Source organism: Phalacrocorax carbo, chromosome 5, assembly GCF_963921805.1.
Source record: "Phalacrocorax carbo chromosome 5, bPhaCar2.1, whole genome shotgun sequence".
In the NCBI taxonomy this organism is placed as follows: domain Eukaryota; kingdom Metazoa; phylum Chordata; class Aves; order Suliformes; family Phalacrocoracidae; genus Phalacrocorax; species Phalacrocorax carbo.
Window position 1 is genome coordinate 19,999,706 of NC_087517.1, and position 24,859 is coordinate 20,024,564.

General features: G+C 37.2%; 1 protein-coding gene across 1 annotated transcript; it reads right to left on the reverse strand.

The window, feature by feature from the left end:
- Positions 1–153: 153 nt before the first annotated feature.
- On the reverse strand, positions 154–24,859 carry LOC135313626 (potassium voltage-gated channel subfamily H member 7-like). Its single transcript, XM_064453238.1, has 5 exons — positions 24,733–24,859; positions 11,307–11,570; positions 6,316–6,484; positions 2,791–2,983; positions 154–1,419 (listed from the first exon to the last, which is right to left on the reverse strand). The coding sequence occupies exons 1-5, from the start codon at positions 24,857–24,859 to the stop codon at positions 1,153–1,155; spliced, it is 1,020 nt and encodes a 339-aa protein (XP_064309308.1). The 3' UTR covers positions 154–1,152.

Sequence of the window (24,859 nt, forward strand, 5' to 3'; positions counted from 1 at the left end):
CTATATATCTATACTCTACATGTAAGTGTAGGTATATACACACACTTGTGTGTATGTGTGTATATAAATATATACACACATACGTACCACATATGTACATATATAAAATACACACATGCACATATACAGGAATGTGTGCGTGGTGTATGTCTGTGTCCACATACATATATACCCTATCTAGGATCATTGTAGAGGAGCCAGTCAGTAAAAACAGATAACTGCAAATGACCACCCTAATTTTATAAAACAAAAATGCATGTATTTTAATTAAACAGATTATTCATTTGTATTGAGCAAAAAAGGAACAGAGTCTTCTGCATTATATAGAAATCAGATTTATTGCATTTGATTATGTTTGTGTGACAGATAAAGAGTACCTGCCTGCTCATGACAGCTAACTTCTATGACGCAATTATTTTTTAAAAAAAGAAAAGTATGGGAAACAAATTATTCAATTAACACAGTTTTGTGGATGCGACCTATGGTGATACTTTCCAGGATGTGGCAGAGTTGTTCTGTCTCTTAAAATACTGCCCTACTTCAACTGGTTTGGAAGGAGGCTGGTTTCTCTGTCCTAATTGTTTCAAGCCCAGACGACTTGGTTACCTTATTATTTCTCTAGTTTTAGAATCATTGTGATTTAGTGTAAAAAGCTCACTACAGGAAAGAGAAATCAATTTTCAAAAGTGAGCTAGAAGATTTTGCTTGAATTTTAGCTTGGTCAGGTAGGAGGTTTTTCTATGGGAATTATTGTTATTGGTCTCCTATGTGCCCTGAAGACATGTCCATAATAAAATACTATTTCCATGACAGCAGTAAATGGTAATCTCCATGCAACTTAAACTGTAATTTCAGAACATGCATGTTATTTAAAAAAAAAATATATAAGGTGCCTTGAGAATGCTGGCAGTTTTACATTTGGAACATACAGTTAGTGTGTGTATATCTATATATTTACATCAGAACTGCCCAACTTTACCTTACAAGCTTCAGATTTAGGAAAATATACAGTACTTTTGCATATAATGGTATATTCCTTGTAGCCCCTGAGTCAAGTATAGAGGATTTAAATAAAAAAAAAAAAAAAAAAAAAAAGGAAAAACAGCCATTAAAAGCACTTACATTTTTATGTTTTATAATAGTATAAAAGTATTATTTCCCAGGAAGACCAGGATCAGAAACATGCCTATGAAGACTCAAGATCCCTACAGTGCTTAGTGAAGATTCTGGCAAGGAAGGGTGCCTAATTGGCTGGAGATAAGTTTTACAATGCTGTGGGGGACACTCTACAGACTGGTCACGTTCTTGATCTAAAAAAGAAGCCACGTTGTCTTCTGAGGCTGTGTTAAGATGCACTCCACTTGAGAGGGATTCTTTGGATTTAAGTTTTGATTTTTCAAGGTCTAGAAATTCAGGACACTGGAAAGGAGAAGAAGAAACAAGATGGTAATAATTAAATTAGTCTCTTCCAGGCTCTTGTTCTGCTCAAAATTAGCACATTCAGATGGTTGCTGGAAAACCATGCTTGAAAATTAAAGAGTGTACTGAAATATTTTTACATGGCACTGCATTTGATTTAATGTAATTGAATGCAATTCTGTTGATTAATTGTAGAAGCCTGGATATCTTGTCCCCTCCTCAGACTTGCATATATGACATCAAGATACACATATGAACAGCCCTTTCTCAAGGACTGAATATTCTCGAGACCCGATCTAAGAGTATGGTTTTCAACATTCTCGAATTTGCAGTTTTGATTCAGAATGTAACTCTGACATCATGTGATTCTGAACATTATAACCATTTGGATTCCAGTCTCAGTACTCAGTTCTCCTTCACTTTTAAACTCGGAATTTGTGTGAAGTGTGCAGTGCACCTGCTGATGTTTGCGGAGGGTGGCCATATTGCTGTTCAGACAGAGATATATATGTACGTTTTTTGCACTGGGTTTACACTTCTGAAAACTACTGCTGCCCATTTGCTGCCCTGGTTATCTTTGTGCACGCAAACTGATGCCTTCTTGATGTGTTGCACTTGCTGTGCCCATATGTGTTCCAGCATACGCGTGAAGAATCTGACACAGCCAAGCACCCTGCATCATATGCTACATGACTGATTTGGGATTCCTAGGCATGCAGCAGCCTGTTTGGAAATAATACGCCACATCACTGCCCAAGCTGCTAAACTCCAGAAGTTCCAAACAAATTTGGAAAATGATCAAATTTTGCCTGAGCCGAACTGGGGTGGATAATATGTATTGGGAAATGCAGGTATGCCACAGCTCTATACGTTCATATTTCCAGCAGTAGCAAGGGACTGGACATAAGAATGCTTTTAGCCCCTCCCACTTCCGTAAGTGTATAACCACCATGCTGCATCAGCTGGACTTGTCTGGCCTGTACTTTGAGGAAAACATAGTCATGGTGCTTCTCAGGACTTCATGAATGGGATCTATGGCAGATGCACCCATGCAGGCAGGTCTGATACTAGGAAAGTGTTTGTGGTTTACCACCATGTCTAGTATTTGCCATTTCTGCTAACTTTTGTGAAAAGCATGATAATTAATTGAATCAGTCTGATTACAAGATCATTGTATGGATCTCTACAATCCTCACAGAAAATGTGGCCTCTGAAGCTGTGGTATCTAAGTCCACTGTGGAGGTGCTAGGTCAAAAAATAATTTCATTTTCCTTAAACTAGTGAACAAGCACCTAGATTGGTATGCATTTCTTCCATCATAAGCTAAGAAGTTGAGCAAACCTCTTTTGATCTTATTGGACATGTACATACCTGAGATGAAGGACTGAAACTTCTGTCTGTTTTAATGGATGCTGCAGGCTGAAGCTTTTGTATCACCCGGATTGTTGGCTGTTGATATTCTGCACCTGCCGTCACCATGCTATAGGCAGGTGGAATGAGCACTGACTGCCTTTGCAGAAGCTGCAGGATGGTTTGGATATCAGCAGTCATTTGGGATTCGAGCCTAGAGAAGTAACAAAAATCAGTTAACTCATGGTCAGGAACAGGTATATTTTAACATACCGATTACAGATGCATTCAAGAGGGACCTGCAGCATATTAATAAAGGAAACTATTGCTTGTTGTGACATGACCATGTCTTAAATAGGAAAGAACAGAAGAGGGAGTACTGAGCCCTTCCAAAGCTTGCTGGCTCTCATTTTCCTTTGCAAAACGTATCTGCATTCTTGTCTCTCTATCGTTCGGCTACATTAAGAATTATTTCATTACTGTCCCTGATGTTTGCACAAAAAGTAACACGGGGAACCAGGTCTTTGGTTGAAATTAACTGGAATAAATGTACTGCCTTCATTGTAACTAAATTGATTTGTACTGGCTGAGGATGGGACACTATTTCTGATGCATGTGACAATTAATTCTGACATTCCCAATGCTAATACAATGCACTGAAATAAGCAGAGAACAACATTTATGTTTTTCCATAGTTAGAAAATGGAAGATGCTTTCAAGATCATTAAAAAACCAACAGCCTAAGTCTCCTTACTGTGAAAATTTATTCAGCACTCAGAATTAATCTTAACATTACTAATGTTCAAATTCAGTATATTTTTTCTTTTTTGCCCTTTTTCATAAATTTGTAAATCACTTCCAAAACACTTGAGCTGCTTATGCTGTTCATACTTAAAATTCCATAGCACTGAAGTGATTTTTAAATGGTCTTGCCAAGATCCATGACAAACTCAGCAATAGGAAATGCCTATGGTGCCTCCCCAGCTGATGGAAGGCTACAAAACATGCTATGACAGACTGTAATACAGATATACAGCCTTCTGTATTGCAACTCATCTTCTGACAGAGTAAACAAATCTTTGTCAGCGGCCTTTAATGTTGTGAATGTTACTTCTTGGGCTCCCTACAGCAGCAGAATTGATCTTGTGCTGTCAGATTTTTGCTTTCACCAGGTGCTTCACTGTTTGATATTATTTTTTATCATGTTGGAGTTGTTCATTTCTTGTGTCATTTATTTATAAAAGCATCTATGAAATCAATCCAAAAGGTATGCCCAAAGGATTTTTAGGATACTGTTTCTTCCTTTATCAGGAGAAGTTGGTTTTGTGGCATCAGCTTTCATAAAGAAAGGCCCAAACCCGGAGGTTACAGTCAATCATGCCCTACTCACCCTCTTGTTCAGCTCCCCTGGGTTCTTTTCTACTTGTGCTGATCTCACACAAGCATGGTGCTGATGCCACAGGGCAAAATAGTGCACCATTGTCAGCATGCCACCATCCAGAGAGCTTCCATCTGCTAAACCTGGGCCTTAACATCTCAGTGAATAAACGGGATTTAGCATCGGAGGACTTGCATCAACAATCGTCTTTGGCTTTGAATTAACTCTAAAATTGCTCCCTTCTTACTTTGTTAGCACTTGATGGGATTTTCCCGGTACTTCAAATCAAAGAGTACCTCTGATAGTCTTTATTCATCATCATGGCATATATAACTTCTCCCTCCTTTCTCCAAAATTTAAAACAAGTCCATGTCATGCCACCCAAGGATGAACAAACAGGAGAACCTTAGATGCTTCGCCCACAGCCTCCATGAAATTCCACTTGCTTAAAGAGGAGAAACAGAGAGAGCTCTAGGGACATATTCCTTGTAAAATGGCTTTCCAGCCTTCTATATCCATTGAATAATTTGAGTGTTATGCGAAACCTCTAACTTGGCATGGAAAAGGTCAGAAAGAAGTGACCCTGATTTTTAGTCCAACAGGTCAGATATGACATAAGCAGCATAGAATATTGCCTTTTACATTCATAGACATTCATTTACATTCTTTTACAATTGGGCCCAGCAAGGCCCAAAATCCTGAAGCATGAAAAGCTTTAAAATTATGAGAAGATTTAAAGAATAAAATGATTTAATAACATCCATAACAATTTAAACCTTGTTTTATCAGCAACAACGATATTTTCTCACTCAAAAAAAAAAAAATACTGAGAACTTGCATAAGAACTTGATAAAACTATGGGTAAATCTGACATATAGCTTCAGTTTCAAGAGCTTAAGATTTCAGGAGAAGAAAGATAACCAAAAGACTACACACTGTTGATGGGGAACATGCAGCTGCTTAGTTATGTGACATTTACGGTTACTTAGATTACTCAACTTTACTGCAATTAGAAATTACTGCAATTTAGGCTTACATGTTAAAAATGTCTTTTTAATGTACATTATGGTATTCAGAAATGAAAAATACTATGGTTTGATTGCCTTATGGTAGATGAAGGAAGGAATATGTAGTTAACCTGGCTTTCCACTGATTGCTAAAATATACAGCACAGAAAGCCAATGAAGAGCTAATAAAGTATAATTAGGGCTGAGTGCATGTCATAGTATTTGTCATGGAAAAATATTGAAAGTAATAGAATTGCAGAGTGAAAATAATAAAAAAGCCACAAACCTGAGCACAGGGCAATTTAAAATTAAGTGAAATTACATGGTAAATTATAGTGTAGGATGGATCAAAATTCTGTAACCATATTTTTAAGATGCTATAAGCTATGCTGCTTAGCTGCCAGCAAAGAGTAGTGTATCAGAGAGAAGGAAGAGACATTTTATTAAGCAAAGGTTATAACGGGGTCTGACAAAAAAAGCATCTGTTTTCTGTTGAAACAGGTATAAGTATTTTGCCTTTTCATACTCCCATGCCTTACTTGTACAGACAGTTGCAAAATAAGTTAATGCATCAAAAAGGGGATTTGTCTTTTTTAAACAAGTCAGCTGTTTTATTTTGGGTGTCCAGGAAAGAAGTAGTACTTCAGATACTGAAGGTACTGAAAATTGTCATTTTGTGGACATGTAAATATCTAGGAATCACCATTAAGGGAACAGCATTCTGCGTGAGGTGGGATTTAAATTTAAGTTTAGGTGCATCACTACAGCTTCTTCATTAAAAAGCTGATCTCCTAAACAGTCAATCGAGGAGAAAGGCTTTTCTGCAAGGCAGTTCAGAGTAGCTAATGTGGGTACCTAGAGATAAGTGACATGAATATTCTGGCAATGAATTAAAATTTTTTTACCCAGCATTCCCAGAATATGTTTTTCCAAGAATCTGGAAGACTGAACTTAGGTGATATTTAGGCTCTTCAGAATACATATAGACAACAAAATGATATTCCCATCAGGCATATTTTTGTACTTTTGAGCTTCTGAACACCTGAATGCTTTTGGAAAGTTCCTGTGCAAATTCATTCCCCCTGCAGTGTCATTAAGATCAGTTCTATTGTGTACTCTTTCACACATATCTTTTTTTTGGGGTCATATCTCTGTTTTTACCTGTTGAGTTGTTCCTGAAGTAAATCTAATCGATTCTCCACTTCCCCATATATGAAATCACTTTCAGTTTCACAGATGCCCCATGTAACATGGGGTAATGCTGACTGAGTTGGTGAGTCCTGGTACTCTTCGATGTTCTCCTGCTCCCAGTCTCTTTTGTCAGTGATATCTGATGAAAAACCAACCATATAAATGTATAGTTTCATATATGTGCTGACAGCCCTCAAGCATCCCACTTAACTAATGTTTCTCAAAATCTTGAAAGTCAAATTGGTATGCTGGCACACAGCCTGAACAACTCTCTTTGTTCCTTACTACTGTTTAAGGAAAGATAAAAGTGGTCACATCCAACAATTATAAAATTCTAACCTAAAAATAGCAATCTGCTAACATTTTTAAGCTGTAGATAAGCAAGCAGATTTGTCTAGTCAGCATCATCAGTCCTGCCACTGAATGGCCTTTATTTCTTTTGTTTTCTTTCTATTATTTTACCAACAAAGCCCCAGTTATTCAACTTTTTTTTTTAGCTATTCATTGTTCACTGAAATTAGAAATATTTGTTCTAACCTGAGTGCATTAAATACTGTTCTTGAATGTCTTTGATTGTGTGTTTCAGAGACCTTGATAAAACCTCTTCTCTTGCTCTTGAATGTGCTATTGAAGTGTATTTACTGTTTAGCTTCTTGGTGTAAAAGGAGAACTTGCTGCATTGCATTTAAAGCACTGGGCATGCCTGACAGTGCATTGGAATGCCCCTTCTAGGTAAAGTTGCCAGACCTCAGCTAGCTGCCTTTCTTACCAATAATTGAAACACTGCTTGCCTTAACAAGGTTGGTGAAGTGTAATATGTTTTCTCTGAGACAGACACCATTTAATGCAGCTCATACTGCTTGCAAAGGGATACTGGTAATTACTTTCAAAAAGGAAATTAATTTTCATTGATGTAGCTTTTAGCATCACTAGTCTCCAGCCCAAACCTTACATTGCAGTGTAAAGTGGGTCTCAGAGGCTCTTACAGTACTGTGGGGTAAAAGGTGGCAGTTCATGTTGTCTATATAATTTTTGAATCCAAAAAGAATTAAATATTCACCATTGCTGGGTCAGTCAGAGATCACTTTAATATTAAATGAAGCTTCTCAGTAAATAATAAATCTTTTTTTTTTTTCTTTATTCCTGTTCGAACTACAGGTGAAATTTTGGCTTAAGATAGAGAAAAAAAATTTATTTCAAACTAAAAAAGGCCTGATTGCATAATTATGATCTTCAGAGTTTCAGCTAGCTTGCTGAATTTAGTTCCTCTTCTAATCCTTATGTGTTGTATGTACAATCTATAAAGTATGTGAAAATGTACACTTTATATGAGCCATTTATATTATTTATTTATCTCCTGCCCTTTGTAAAAAAAAATGATGATGAGTACTCCAGGCCCCACCCTGTACCTTCTGTGCCCAAATTCCATCTTGTCCCTCCCAGTTCTTGGATCTGTGATCAAACACTGCACCTCAGCACCCAAACAGAACTCAGGGGCACTCCTTCCTTTTGCTTGGATTTCTGGTTTGAGCTATTTCTCCTTTCTCTTTCAGTTTGCTTAATTGTCACCTCTGTGCATTTATTAATTAGTTTATATTCCTGGCTCTCGGCTGTTTCCTCTGTTCACCAAGCTGGTGAAGGGTTACAAATCATTTATCATAGGATGTATTAGTTGCACATACCCTTATCTGATGTAGAATGAAGATCTTGCTGTGAGCTTTGTGACATATTTAGGATGAACAGCGCTCTTTCTCCATCTACTTCCCCCCCTACCCCCCGCCTCAAGCCTTTGTTACTTTAAGTGAATTTGTTATCACACCGACAGTCAAAAATTGCTCGGTACCACTCAGATTCTCCTCTGCTGTGATAAAAAAGGCTGTTAAAACTTTAACACCTGTTCAGTACAACTCCCATTAGGGGTTGTATTTGTAATTATTTAACTACTTGAAAATACAGAATGTATTAAAAGTTCTTACTGTGCTCAGGCTGCTGCTTCAACATACAGCTGGACAAAATCCTTGACTGCTTATAAAGTGTCAGCCTCTGTTGTATGAGCAGTTGGATTTGGATCCCACATCCCCCAGTAGTCCCTGAATGGCTTGCTCAGAGCTTCTCCTAACACTTATCTTGGCACTGCATGCTGATAACGCAGCACAGGTTACATTCATTTCACACTTGTGAAATTTTTCTGAACCACCATGGTAGCCAGAGCCATGTTTCAAAAAAAGGAGAAAAAAACCACAGTGTGGGTGACATGTGAGAGGTTTGTCCAAATGTTATTAGCTAATCCTTTTCAGGCACATCTTTGAGCAGTGTTGCTCTAAGTAAAGAAATAGTAAATAAATAAATAAAAATCCTGTTCATATTCAGTATTTCAGGCAGATTTAGCCAGGAAGGGGAGCTCTCACTACGTGACTCCAAGTGGAGGAGCAGACATGCTTCTCATTTTTTTGTTAGAGAAAGGTGCTTACTGCATTGTCTGATCTTTGGTTAGCAGGTGGTAGAAGGTTTCCTGGAGCTGTAGAGAGTGTTTGAATTTCATGTGACATGACCTATAACTGATTTTATGCATGGAGCAGAAGGAAGGGGAAAGAGATTTCATCTTGGCTACGCAGAAACCTGTTCAGCTTTTCAACCACTTAAGCCAACAGAAGGAAAGAACAGTGTCAGAGAAGCATGTAATTTGATTTTAGCAGGCACACATGGCACAATTTGCAGTGTCCAAGGAAGTTGGAAAGCTCTCAGCAAAGTGAAGGGAGCAGACTATGAAAAATTCAGGGGCAAAATTTTAAACTATGGGTGTGGGTGCAATGGACGCTGTAAATCCAGTGGGTTTACTTTTAAGCAGTGAATTTCTGGAGTATAAACTGAAAATATAGGCCATACATTTCACGGCTTTTTAATGTCTGGTACAAAACAAGTTGTTGGTTATTTTACACAATAAATCATTCAATAAAATCATGTATTTTTCAATGCCATGGATTATTGCAGGGAAATCACAGCTGGTTTTTGTCCCAGAATATGTGTTGGTAGACTATTACAATGAACATTTGATTTGTGACAAAGCAAATGAATTGGCACTTAAATTATAAAATAAGTTCATACACTATAAGCAAGTTAATACACTAAAAGGTATGATATTGTACTATTCTAAGCAACTTTTCAGGTACTTCCGCATACACACATATCCCCCGAAAAGCCCAACAACAGTTACTTTATAACCAATTATGTTCTTCCAGGGCTTGAAGATTCCTAGACTGAGAACTGAATCAATAAATGTATAACTTGGTTCACTTGAACAATTCAAGAACCAATCTTATAGCCCAAATAATGACCAAATTAAAATAGAAAATAACATATTTCTGCAATATTAGGTCTTCTCAAAAGAGCCATATGTTTTAATGTTATGAGTTGCATTTCAGGATTATGAGAGAGAAGTTTATGCAGTTTCTGCCCACATTATCCAATATGTTATTAATAGGCTTTCCATTCATCAACAGTAATGACCAAAGCTTAAAACAAAACTAAAGATAATTAAGTAGGTATCAGTCACAGCGGTAATGAATTGTGCTAGCTTCATACCAGTGCATTTGTATTCAAGAATTATATATGGATTATAAACATACAAGCAGAGTTCAAAATTTCGTTATGTTTATAACTACTTTTATGGTAAGTTATAACCATTCTCTAATTAATAGCAGGAATAAGAATGTAGTTTAAAATCAAGTCAATCAAAGCTGATCCTATTTTATTGATCTTGAAGTTTTTATGAAAGTTGCAAGAAGGGTAATGAGCTTTCACACACATTACCAGAAGTGCGAGATTACAATGTGGAAAAAAGAATGTGGTCTTAATCAAAATATGTAACCTTTAGACATGCTAAATATAGCTCAGATAAAATCTGTGATAGGTTGCCTTGGAAAACGTTGCTATAGCTGCAAGGATACATTTCTGGCTATTGGTATGGGAAAGGTAAGCTTTCAAATTGCAGTATGCATGCAACAAGTTTATGTGGTGTAGATTTATATAGCCCTCAACTGAGGAGATCAGACTTCACATATTCATACCTTTGAAGTCTAAAAGATACATTGTTTGGCCTGATTGATCATTAGGATTGTTTAAAATTATAGCCTAGAAGCCTAAGGTTTATTGAATGATGGATAAATTGCCTCAAAGGAAACAAACTGCTGGGGAAAACAGCATTAAACAGTAAATACGTAATACTTCCTTTGAGGCTGAAACAATTACAAATGACCTTTCAGCAATATTTAAATTGTATATTAATCTTAGGCTTTTCATTAATTTCACTTCACATCACTGAGAAAATTAATATTTTAGTGTATTAGATGTAATTTTAATTATGTGATTTAACTCTATGTAAAATTAACTGAGATTGCTTAATAGCTTTTGACCATTTGTCATATACAAGAGGCCAAATCTTTGTTCTTGTGTTTTACGTAAGTCAGGATTTGGTCTGTGTGATGTCATGGCACTCCTTTTAACCAACATGTGCAGCAAAATGGGGTAGCATTCAAGGTTTTACGAATTTTTGTCACTTAATCTTAGTTGTGCCTTGTCAATACCGAGAACGAAACTAATTACCTGAAGACATTTTATTTTCTGTGTTTGTGCGTATGCAACTATCACTAGGTTGGTTTATCTAGCTCTCATTATTTAGGATTTTTTACTGTCACCCAACCCTGGCATATCAAACACCCTTTGAGGGATTCTTTACTGCTTTGAGTGCAGTTTTCATCTGTGGGCACTCATTGAAGTCCAGTACCAGCTGACAGTTTTAAAGGGTTCATTATCTAAAATACTTTTTCTTGTTAATCTTTCAGGAAACACAGAAGTAAGTATTATGTAAAGAATCAATAGAACCATTCAGAAACTTATTTTTGATAGTTAGACTAAAAAAAGATGGCTACTCAAACTTCACAAATTAACATCAGCTAGATTACCTTGGCAAGAATTGCTTCTTTTGTCAATAAGAATTTCTTCTGTGGCATGCACTATTTCTTCAAAGTCCGCCTCTGTGTTTTTCTCTGTAACAGGTGGGTAATCAGCTATGCCAGAGAACAGGGGCTTTTGCTCTTCTTCAATGGAGGACACAAAAGATGATGACCCACTTTTTTTCTCCTCTAAGTGTTTCTTAATAGATTGATAGTATCTGGTGGTGTCCCCTGAGGGTTCAGGATCACTCTGGTCATTCTCTTTGAAATAATCTATTAAACAGAAATAATTGTGTACAGTAATATGCAGTTCATGAAATTGTGTTGTGGTTTAGTCTCATCTGAGGATGGAGATGATTATTAGATCAGTTAGGAAGTACACTGTCTATTAGGATAAATTACTTTAAAGCATGTTTTGATTCCTGTATCAGAGGAGGTTTATATTTCTTTTGAAGTCCTAGGAGACAATTGTATGTATGCAGTATGGATTCATAGTCCCTAAACCATAAGTCATTATGCAAAAAATTGCTTATAACAAAACAGCAAAGGCTTTATCCAACACAGCCCTCCAATCTTTTTTGTGGTGAGGGTGAGATTTGAGAAAGCCTTATATTCCAAAGTTTTAAAAATTAATTTATTATTTCATTCCCTCTTCCAGTTTCTCACATCCTTGGGCATTTCTCACAATCTTGACATGCTAACAGTCATAGATGTCAGGCTCTGTAACAGAACTACCCATTTAAATTATGCCCACATAAGAGAATCTTTGCTGATTATGCTTTTCCCAGAAAAGGCAAACGTATTAATCAGCCACTCAACCGCAAAATGGCTGGGCCCACCTAAATAGCATATTTCTCCATGCTCATTACTGTCAAACCTGTATTTAGGACTGATATGGTAGAGAGAAACCCTATTGGCAGAAAAAGAAGGGAGTTCCTTGGCTGTCTTTGTGGGATCATCTCAAAAGAACTTTCCAAAGTAGCCCAAATTCCTTAGCCTTTAGAATTAATTGCAATTCTCTGAACATCCAGTCTTTTGAATAAGAAAAGTACACAACATGCTATGGTATATATGGTTGCAGAATACCAATCAAGTTGAGAATGAATCTTTCATCAATCATGTTAAAGGTCTGTAGTGAGGAACAGCAGATTTGGCCCTCTTAAGAAGTGGCAAATAAAACTAGATTTAAAGCAAATGCCTTTAAAAACACATTGTAAAAGTTAAATAGCATTTAAACCCAAGAATGATAATTTATGAATATAGAGAACTTCTGATCTCCTTTCAGCATAAACTTGAAGCTAATTTCCAATTCAGTATCTGGTCTTACCTATTTTTAACTGAAATGTCAAGATAATTCCAGTTCTGCAATTTATTTAAAACACATTTTAGCAGGGTAGTCTCAACAACATATAAATACTGTAACTAGTTTGCATTAACTTCCTGGGGAGACAGCATGATTTCCCATCTGCTTTGTGCTAATTACTAATCAACATAGCTCTGGAATGTCTTTAGTCTTTACAGCCTACAGCAGTGGTTAGTACAACAGTCAGTATGTTCCCTAGGTTTCTTCTCTGTTTTCTGGTCACTATAAGGAAACTAAACTGTGGTCTCATCTAATCCTCTTCATCTGCACACAAAGAGAATGCAATATCTGTACCGAGCACTCTGCAGGAGCCCAGACACCTGCAAACAGTGAGGGCAGGTAATGGTGAACTAATTAAAACCAGCGCTAAAGCAGGCCTACTGTGATGTACCTTCTAGAGTCTCCAAGGGCAAATAACACAACCCTGGACTGAAGTGACTTTATTTGGCTTCTGCTAAGCAGGACTACTAGCTATAAGTGATACTAGTGATATTCTGATACTGTGAAGGCATCAACATAAATGCAAATGGATTAGCAGTGTAAAGCTCTTGGGAGATGCTCAGACTGGAGAGTTAAGTACTGTGTTCTCTGCAATCCCATCTCCAAAATAGTACAAAAACAAAAGAAAGCTTAATAAGAAATTTCTAATGCAGATGTCTCCCGTGGCTTTTCTTGGGGGAATATATGGTGAAATACATACAGTTATGCGACAGTAAATTGTCTTAATTACTTACTGCTTGACTGACTTCAACCTGTGCAAAAGGCCGTCTAATGAAAGCTTGAAATTGCCATTTTTAGGGGATTTTTTATGTTCAGGGGGTTTTTTGCACTAACGGTAGCTGTAATGAGCACCCTGTGGAATACAAGTCAATCAGTGGACTAATTTTAAGAGGAGGTCATTGAGACTAATGAAAAAAATTGTATAGCAGCTGAAGTATAGCAGACTGTCTTATCTGTGATATTCATAGAATACTAAAATATCTAGAAATATGAATCCAGATTCTGCTAACAATTACACTGTTGTAAAACCAGGGTAATTCAATCTATATCCCTCTGTATCTATATCAGAAAACCAGAACATATTCTTTTCCAAATGCTGTCCAGGTATAATGAACTCACTGGCATTAGAAAAAAAAGTGGAGATCTGTTGAATGTAGGGTCCTTCCTGTTGAAATCAGGGAAGACTTGTTCATCAGCTGATCTATTTCAAAATATGCATCTTTGGCTTTACTGCTGTTGCTTTATCTGCTAGCCATCTGGCTACATTCTGAGAGTCAAAAGCTGTTTTACTTTTAAAAAACTCTTATTTAATGCTAGAGAGTCTTCTGTCTGGAGAATAATCCTGTGATACTCTGCACCTGGAGTTGGAATTAAAATGGAAACTGAATTTTTCATTTGGCTCATCAGGACCTGATGATGGTGCAGGCTCTGTACCTCAGCTCAACAGTATCTCTGTAGCTCAGTGGAAGTATGCTACGAATAATAGCTAGGTAGGGCTTTATTCAGAGTGTGAATTTCTCCAATTTCTCCTTCCTTTTGTAATGAAATCCAGTCATTGGTTTGGAATGAATTTTCCAGAGAGAAGAGTTTTCTATCTGTATATGTGTATAGATGGATAAGTTCACTTTCTATCACAGACTTGAGGTTCCAAAAAGTTTCTCTTTTCCTTTCTCTTCTGTTTCCAAAATAAATGCAACCATTACCCCCTGCCCCCCGCCAGCCTAGTGCTTTCTCCTTCCTCTTCTAGTAAGACAAGTTTCACACTCTGATTCTGATTGCTAGAAACTACATTTTGCTGAAGATTGTTGTTTTGTAACTTCCTGCTTTTCCAAACATGTACATACATCTTTTATGTTCTTTATGGGACTCGTTTTAGCCTGTTATGTGTTTTGGGTGTCTGCCAAGTTTACAGGCAATGTCCTCTGACATTTGCTGTCTGGAAATTCCAAAATCTTTGTAGTAATTATTAGAAGGTTGTGTCTGGCTTTTTGAACTTTCACTGGCAAAGGAAGGGAAGAAATGGGGCTGTCATGAGGGCGATGAAATATAGCTATGGCATAGACTCACAGAAATACTCGCATAAAATCCAGCTTGGTGAGGTAGGTACCAGAGATCAAACAAGTTTCTTTTGTGCACCGTGGTCAGCCTGTAGTATTGAAGTTTTGCATTATTCAGACACTGGCAGTCTGCATGATCTAGACATATCTTCTCTTAACATATTAGTCTGCTGCAAACAATATTGGTGAAAGTGTCAGTATATATTACATGTGGAGCAGCATTGTTTAATATTACTGTAATTTCATTAAATGGAATTTGTCATACTTAATCAGGCTAGCTATGTAGCCTAGTGTTTCAGAAGGTGGCAATTTTTTACTCCCTTTTTCAGCCATCCAATAGAAAGTCCCATAATATGCCTAGACAAATTCAATTTTGTGCAGAAAATGAGGTGAATGACTTCCTCACCCCCACAGAAAGTGATTTATATCCCAAACCATAAACCATATAATCCTTATTGTTAATATCTGCATAACTATAAATCTGTTCAGCAGACATGCCATCTTCCCTTTCCTACCATATTATTTTATGCTACACTAAGTATGTCCCTTGCTAAGGAGAAATGCACACTGTGGCTTGGAAGGAGGGATAGCTGATTGCTCAAAAGGTCTGCAGATCATCAGACTCCCAGAAAGTATTTTGGTTTAACTGTTATTAGCTCTTTCTTATGTGATATTCACAAATACTCCTGTGGTGGTCAGTCTGTCTTTCCTACACATGAACAAAGTATTTGCTAGTCATCATGACTATTTGTTATCTGTTCTTTAACTTTAAAATGTCAGTTACCTTGCCAAAATGCAGAAAAATGCCTTATGTTCCCATCCCCCATGCACCATGGGCAGCAAATATTTGGAATGAAAAGTCAGTGACCGAGAATCTCAGATAGTGTGTTAAATACAGTGCCACAAACAGGGTTGAAAAAGTGCAAAATCTCCAAGATGTTAAAAAATTACAAGCTATTGATGCATAATTTGAACACTGATGTTCAAACCATGCCTATGTTTTCCACCATATAGATGGAGAGTAGCATAAAATCAGACAGGAAAAATGGTAATCCTAATTCCTGCAATCACTGATTTTTACTTAGTGGTGTAAGAACAATATATTTGGTACATAATATTTATGTAGTATCAAAAATTACTGGTACTGTGGAGCAGGACCAATATATAATGAGGAGTCTACTCAAGTGGTATGCAGGCTAAACTACTCTATAGAATGCCAGTCAGGGACTTCAGGATTATTAAACTGCTAATTAAAATGGTCCTAATTCTTTTTCCTTGCTGTTTACTTCATACTTAGTTGAATGAGACTGGTATGGAGTGCATTGCTAAATATAACTGGGTGCCTTCTGATGGACTGGGAAATGGAAGAATATCCAAATGGAGGAAGCTGACTGCTTGTGGACATGAACATGAAAAGCAACCCAGTGTTTGATCATTTGGTAGATAACTTTCTATGGTGAAGATATACCTTTTTGCCATATTTTTCATAAACCTAAGTATAAAAGAAAGAAGTTAAAGTAATTTGCATTCCTTTAAGCTGTATTATTATAACAATGAAATCCACAGGCAAGATGTCTGACACTTTTGTTCTTGTTGCTATCTTTTCTTTGACTTGGGTCTTTCAGTTGGGTCTCTTAGCTCAATCTGTGATTAATATTTTACTTGGAAATTACATTTGTACAGGACCTTCCAATGACAGACCTCAGAATGGATTTTTAGTTCACAAGTTCTGCTAACTCTTTATTGCTTAATTTTAGTGAACTTAAAATCTTCAGAGAGAGAACGGTACTGATTTGCAAACAGTCTTACAGAAAACAGTATGAAGAACTGTAGTGGATTTATTTTCCAATGGGAGAAGGATGTGATCCCCACAATCTTTACAAATGCATGACAAGCAATAGATTCTGTATGCAACATTTGAAATGAGAGCTACTCCACATTTGCTACCAGAAAATTTGTCTGAAAACTGATTTTGACCTTGTGTATAGAGATATTCAACCTTTCTCAAACATCAGAAGGTACTATAACTTACCATCAATTCACTTAAACAAACCTAAGACATTTATAAATCTTGAATTTTAGTGCTTGAGCTCTTGTCTCTCAGAATCAACTTGGCCTATGCTCAGCCTCAGAGTCCTGTTGCTGCATATCGTGACATCTGGACGTTTGTCAAAACCACCTCAAGTCATGTCCTGACAAGGAACATGTTCCAGGAAAGGTCATCTGAAAGTCCATTCCAGAAAGTGAACAACTTGAACAAAGCACTCTACCATTTTTCAGCTGAAGAGAAATTTGTCCATTGTCAGGACAGTCTTCTATTGCCATCATGATCATCTCAGGTCATGAGTGGTGATCAGGGAAACTGAGAAGTGCTGCCTTCATAAACATTTTTGAGTGCCTGCTGAAAGCATAGCTTGCTCCAACATCTGCACATTACCAACACATCCCTAAGGACAAAATAGTACACAAAAAAGCAAAAACTTTTAAGGAAAGTTTAATCATAAAGTCCTTATAACTTGAGGTGATAAGAAAGCGTAAATTAGTATCTCTAGAGGTTTTTCTTGCTCCTTGGTGAAACATCATTGATAACTATAGCACTGTTCAAGTTAACAGAATGTCTAATTATTAGTACTAGAAGAATTACCTACTTTTTGGATGGGTTTTAATGCATGAAAACTGTATGGAAAATTCACAGATTTACTGTGAATGAAAAAAGAAAAGTGGTTTGAAAGCTGTGCAAAATGTCTATTGGATAGCCTGAGAAGTTCAGATCTAAATATTTTCCAAATGATCTCAACTGAAAAAATGGAAATTGGTGTGGTCAGGAGGAGAAGTAGTTGGTCCTAAAGCTCTGAAAACAAACTGTACTGTTAAAATCTACAGTTCACTTTGTATAGCAAGGGTCTCTGAACAGGAAAACTATTTATATGTCACATATAGTAATAATGCTTAGTACAGTGAGAAAATTAACATAAAGGCTGCCTTTCACATACACTTTACTTGCTTTTGTTAATCTAAATAATCACATAGTATTCTGTTGGTTAATTGCACTAGAATTCACTTTTGAAAGTGGAAGGTTACATTTGCAGCTTTTTAGTTATAATTAGAAGTAGTAAAGCACACAGTGCCTACCCAGCGATAAGGAGATTTCTTCACATTAGAGGACCACAGGATTACAAATTTTAGAAATAAAAGAAAGCAATGTAATGAAACCTGAAGTCATCACATATTCATTAAAAATTTAATTTAGCAACAGTTACAGATTTTTATAAGATGAGGACATAACTATGATTTTTCCTTCTGTGAACATCATATATAGTTATGCCCTTCTACACTGGAATATCCAACAGAACTTAGGTGAAACAAGTGAAAATAGAGTCTTTCTGTCAGAGATTTTTTGGCTTAAAAATAATATTTTGAAACAGTTACAGTTATATCAAAGCTTGGCCATTGTCAGAACATGGCAGAGACAAGAATTACACCTTTACCCATGCATTTCCTGAGACATTTCTTAAGCTGGTAAAAATAATTTATCTAAAGTTCCACCAGGCAGATGGGTTTGTCTATCCCTAAGTCCTTGTTCAGCACCTTGGTACAGTAGGCGCCTGTAGACCTGACAGACCTCAAAACTTGAAACAATGCCAAAGACTTACAATGGCTCCTGAAACCTGGGGTGAGGAAATCCTTATGTTCTTAAGCACATTTGTTTTCCTCCTTCCTCACTTCTACTCATTCTGTTTCCTTTCAAATTTTCCACCTATCTTAAGGATCCCCTACTTACAAAATGTACTGTCAGATATGTGTGTGGTATTTGATTAACACCAAGGAAAAATGATGTCTGCCTAGAAACTGATGCAGGAAGATTCCTATTCCTAGGAAAAGTAGGTTACTGGTGGCATTTTAGGAAAGTAAAAACATTTTCTCCTCTCAGTAGTAAAAAGTTTAAAGTTCTTATTTTTCTGTGACTGTTTTTAATGATAGGAGATTCTTTTAATTCCAATTTCATTCATAATTTGGGAACTCCTAAGTCTTCACTGGGGAATCTAAAGACATAAACTACTGAAATTTCATCATTGTAGCAGGTCCTGGCAATTTTGCTGAAAGCTTCCAGTAAGTTGAATAGTGATAGTGGAGGAAATGAACTGTACTGGAGAGAGCTGTTTGAATTACTGTTCTGTCTCAGTGCTGCCTGTGAGAGTTTGGTAAGTTAATGTGTCCTTTGCTGTGTTTCCTTTCTGAGCTATGAAGGTTTGGATGATTCTGGAAATAGGGAACAGCAGAAGATACTGAAACCTTCCCCCACCATCCTGGACTAAAGACTGGGTAACTTTTCGATAAAGATCCATGTTTCTTTTTTTAAATGGACTAAGAAAGGAGCTTGTTTTGAATAACTGAATTTAAGACACATTTAAAAAACCAAGAATTTCAAAGCTGAATTGCAATCCTTCATTTATTCCTTTGTGCTATTTTTAGTAAAATGAGATAAGTTAGGGATGGAGTGACAGCCTTTTCTCTGAATTTTCTTTGCTCTGTCTGGCTTTGTGTTAACTTCAATGCTAATCAGATAATAATGGAAGGACAATACTTGATTTATACTTCAGGAAATAATACTATACTTAAAACATCAGAAACAAAGAATTATAAACATGAACCTTAGAAGGGATTATAAACATGCATCCTCAGAAGGGATTCAGGGCAAAGGCCAAAATAGCTCTCCTATCAAGTTTAGAATTTTCTTTTATGAGGAATTCAGCTTCCATTGTAGTACTATTATTACTTTTTTTTTTTTCCAAAGGATGGCTCTGGGTATGTGTGACTGAGTACAACATTTCGATCAGATTTGGCCTCTGGAAACAGCCTTTCTGGGAGCAACTCCTGGAAACAAGAGTCTTCTGTGGAAGCTCCCTGAGGTGGCTCTTAGGCACTGTGGTAACAGCAATAACAATAACAGTAATAGGAGCAGATGGAAAAGTGTAGCAATAGGCTCTCTGATGACCATATAGTTTTTGTTAGGGGTTTCATGCTGAAGGTAGGATTTCAGGGACATGAGGTCTTGTTTCAAGCTGTATGCTGCCGGCCAAAATATTAATTGTTTCCTGGTCATTTAACCACCTGACACTCTGGCTGAATATTAGAAACTCTTTTCTAATTAAGCCCAAGCAAACTTCATTAGCAGCTCAACACAGTTAAGTCAGAGCGTCAATTTTTGTCCAGATACTTACCCTACTTTCCTGCTGGGGACATACTACAGTGCTTGGATGAGTCCCCCATTTATAAAGTAAGCATTTAAATAAATAAGCTGGGGGAAGGAGGCAAGAATGGGAGAGAGCAGGGGCAGGGGGTGTTTCTCCATTCTCTTGGTACTGCTTCACTTCATACTTTGAGGCAGGAGAATGAGTTCCTGAAAGATTTCTTTGTCTTCTATATTGCCAGCCATGGCCTCTGGATACCTTGTGTAATAAAGCCATATTAATATGGTTTGGCTTCTTAGCCTGAATAGTACCTACAAGCACTGCACACTTAAGGTAGCTATGCTAATCAAGATTCAATTAGAAGTTTTTTTTAGCTCTGGCTTCTGTGCTGTGAGAATAGATCTGTAGATACTTTTGGAAAAGTCTGGTCAAGAAGCATAACTCGTCAAATTAAATTTTGCTCTGGAGCCCCCAACACAGTAAGGACATAGACTTGTTGGAGCAGGTCTAGAGGAGGGCCACAAAAATGCTCCCAGGCCTGGAGCACCTCTTCTACGAGGACAGGCTGAGAGAGCTGGGATTGTTCAGCCTGGAGAAGAGAAGGCTTTGAGGAGACCTTATTGCGGCCTTTCAGTGCTTAAAAGGGGACTATAGGAAAGATGGGGACAACCTCTTTAGCAAGGCCTGTTTTGACAGGACAAGGGGGAATGGTTTTAAACTAAAGGAGGGTAGATTTAGACTGGATATAAAGAAAAAAATTTTACTATCAGGGTGGTGAAACCCTGGCCCAGGTTGCCTAGAGATGTGCGCCATCCCTGGAAACATTCAATGTCAGGTTGGATGGGGCTCTAAGCGACCTGATCTAGTTGAAGGTGTCCTGCTCACTGCAGGGGCATTGGACTAGACGACCTCTAAAGGTCCCTTCCAACCTAAACCATTCTATGATTCTATGAAAATTAAGTGCTATAGAAGTTTACTTAGTTAACAATATGCTAAAAATGAAACGCTGCAAAGTGCATTTTATATCCCACTTGGTTGTTACAGTCTGTGTCAACATGGGCAAGTGCATGCAATAATTGTGTAACAAGATTTTATAAGAACTTTCTTTTGTGGTCTTTTAAAATCCATGGAAATAAAAATTCCTTGTTATGAGTTCCCTGGGCCAGCTGACAGAAGTTAAAGATTAAGTATTGCTAGCTACCTGAATGTCCAGTTACTCATCTAACAATATAACTCAATTGCAGTTCTTATAATTCTCTTAGCTAGAGTCTGTGGAATGATGTTCTTGTTTTTGGATCACAGCTAAAAATCCAGAATAAGGATTTATTTCAGTAAGGTCATCATTACATTCCCAGTTAGTATGTCCATGCTGGTTTATTTAGCTAGTATTTTAATTACCCTGGATATGTTGGAAAGATTTTATATGCCCTGTCAAAAAACAAAGGATGGCTATGATTTTGCTATGTGACAAGTGCAGTTTAACCCCAAAATCAGGTTTCTCACTGGAAAGGATTTAATACTTGATTGCTTCTGGGGCTTCAAGAAAATTATGTATGAATGCCCAGAACAGGTCCAGAATTTGGATAGCCTTCAGCTAAGGGTTACACGAGTTAAAGTTAAATGCAAAGAATATCTTTTAATGAGAATAATTGGACACTGAAAGAGTCCCAAGAAGGTTAAGATTTTAGAGCCAACATTAATAAAAAGTTAAAAAAAGATGCTTGCAAAAGTAATAAACCTTGAGCTCCAGAAAAGTCTTTTCAAAGTCTCAAGTTTTCAAGATCTCAGTGAGCTTACTTGTACTCTGCCTGTAACTTTTGCATTTTTCACCTATATGTTTGTATTCCATATTGATGTAACCAACCCTAGTGATGCTCCATTCAGCATCAGATAATAGATCTGCACTCAGAACTAGCAGAGCAAATGGAACTTCTTGCCTCTATGTATTTCCCTTGAAATTAGCCAACTCCTACAGAACTACTAGAGGAAAATGAGAAATGGGCAAGAATGACTTATGTTCTGCACTGCTGGAAGAGACAACTGTATGTAGGTGGAGCAGCTCATTGTCCTTCATTTTTCAGCAAGAGACTAACTTGCCAACCCAGCTGAGAGCTTTGTTTGGAACTGCCAGGCAGGAATACTGCTTATTTTAAGCAGTCATGGAGAGAGTTTCTTGGCTGACTGTCAAGCATCTATGGCAACTGGATAAAGCTGCACCTGCACCTGTGCAAGGAATATCATCCATTATTCTGAAAGACCTACAATGAATTTCTTTTGGGTGAGAGCAAGAATAAACCATTATGCAGTGTTAACTTTTGCATGGGACCTCTTGTGGTATTGCAGTCCTTTCTGGAAACCAGAGAAAAAGCTGGTCCCTCTTGTGGCGTTGTACTCTTCAAAATCACATTATGGCAGAGCCCAATGTACTAGCTAAGATCAGTTTTTGTTGACACAGGTAAGAAATGGTGGAAATATATATAGGTGGAGTGAGAAGGCCTTGCGTGGAATTGGAAAAGTAGTGGTACTAACTGCAGTTGCATAACAGAGAGCTGTGTTGCTTTTGTTTAACCCCTGATAAAACTTGTGCAGGAAGAGTTACCATGGCAACGAGGTCCAAATCAGGCTAACATTAACTAGAGGCTGAGATAACACAATCCCATTTTTAGCACTCCAAAAGGGAGAAAATCACTGATGATCACACTAAAGATGGAAACAATACCATTTCAAGCTGCATAATATGCTAGAAGGTCAACAGCTGAAAGTAAAGAATGCCAGCAAGACTGTTTCATGAGCAACGCCTTTCCCCCCCAATAATTACAAATCAATAAGAATTTAGTGAGATATAAAATATCAGAATATAAAAGTGAGAATGCTGGGTGCCTCTATCCTGCTCAAAGTGCAGTTTAGAAATGAATATATTATTAGTAAAAGTCATCATACAACACATATTTTTTATCTGTAAGGATACTGTGACCAGAAATACATTTGCCAGCTGTGTGTTCAGGAACTCTGTCTTTTCTACTGAACTTCTTCTGAGGCACTCAGCAGGATCATCCCCAAGTATTTATCATTATAGAGTAACTAAGCTGGATCAAAATATAATGCCACTCCCTTCTATATGTAAAGTGTTAAAATCAATAGAATATTACTTTACAAGCCAATAGTAACCTCTAGTACTCTACGACCTCATACAGGATGTAGGATGGGCCACAGAAAAGTGACATTAAAGATCTATGTCTATGAGGTGTCTGGTGCAGCTATGGCAACATATAGGGAATCTGAACAGGGACCAGAGATGGACAGTAAGCCAGTGGGCCAAAAGTATACTCAGTTCTTGGCAAAGAACTCTTATAATTGCATCTTCTCCTCAGATGGACCTCCAATGTACTGTATTTCTGTCTAACCCAGACATTACCACATACTATACAGTCATTACCAGGACTAAGCAGCTTGTTGACAGTCTGTTCTCTTCTTCCCCAATGGTACAAGGCTTTTTTCAAAGACAAAACTGTGGGAAATTATATTCTTTCAAAAGTAATGCAAACAAATGTCTCCAAGAGGATGTTCAATGTAATCTACTGGGCAAGAACCATAAAAGCCTAGGGGTCTTGGTACCACACTGATACCTGAGGAGCCTATTTGTAATTCTGCAGCAGGCACAACGTGGAAGATCACTTCCATCTTGTCTAGGTGGCAGCATATGTTTTCTCATATGAAATGTGAAGGTTATTCAGGCGAAGCGCCTCTGTCAACAGATTCTTTGTGAAGAGCAGATTGAATATTTCATGGGGACATTTTCCTGACAGATTTGTTGTCAGTCTTGGCTTCCTGCCCTGAAGACACTTCTTTGATCAAATGGCAATGTCATTGTTCTGAGTGGCCACACTCTGGATTAAAGTCTTCCTTCATTGAGTGTTATACCTGCTATGTATGTTTAAAGTGTTAGCATTTATTATTGGCTAGTCTGCAACTCTAAAATTGGTATTATGCTGCATTTAGGATCAGGGTTTAACTGTGGAGTGTGAAAGCCAGACATACCAGAAACAGACAAACCACTGGACCATAAAAGTATAATGCTATTCAAGGCATTGTGCTTTCCCTACGTAAAAATGAAAATGCTGTGAGTATCAGTTTAGCTGTCTTAATGACTGTTGCTCTCTGACCACAGCTACTATCTACAGTTCCTGGTATTTAACAGTACTGAATACTGGTGACATAGTCTGATATTTCACTGAATTTTCCTTCATTAGGATTACTCCCAAAACCCTCTAAGGTGAATGTAAGCATAGAAAATATTACCTGAACTCTTGCCAGGACAACCATTTACACATTACCATGTGAATAAAAATCTGACTATGGTGAATCTACTGTGTCCTGAAAACAAAATATTTTAATTCCAGGGAGGAAACACTACCTAGCATGACGTTCAACAAAGCACTTTGCTGAGGAAATAAAATCAATGCTGCTAATAAATAATCCAATAGACTAGCTTCTCCAAACAATTTAAAACATGGTGTCTCAGAAAATAGATATTGTTTAAGGGGTAATATATATATGTGTATCTCAAGGGCAATAAGGTAGCTTAGTGTTTGAATAGCTCTGCACTGATAGGTAAGAAATCATGCAAAGGTGAAACTGATATCCTCTAGTCACATATAACCATACAGGGGACAATGCACAGACTCTTTCTGTGTCTCAGCTGGATTCTCAAGAGCTGCTACAGCAAGAGCCAACATGGGACCCTAATGTACTCAGCATTATCAAGTGAAATACCAATGAATAATGAAGCACTGCTGTCTAATGTAAGAAATGAAGTTAATTACCTTTCTCTATTTCACTTTGAAAGGACAATTTCCGTCTTCGTAGTTTGTAGTTATCTCCATCCGTATCATTAGTAGTTTGTGATCTTATTATGAGGTCAGACTTGATTAATGAAATATAATGAAACAT

Excerpts from the sequence above, each read along its gene's own strand:
- LOC135313626 (XM_064453238.1), bottom strand. The coding sequence starts at position 24,859 with ATGTTTCATTATATTTCATTAATCAAGTCTGACCTCATAATAAGATCA. Across the intron at positions 6,485-11,306 it reads AAGAAGCAATTCTTGCCAAG|ATATCACTGACAAAAGAGAC; the intron begins GTAATCTAGCTG and ends GTTTTTCATCAG. Across the intron at positions 1,420-2,790 it reads GTTTCAGTCCTTCATCTCAG|TGTCCTGAATTTCTAGACCT; the intron begins GTATGTACATGT and ends TCTCCTTTCCAG.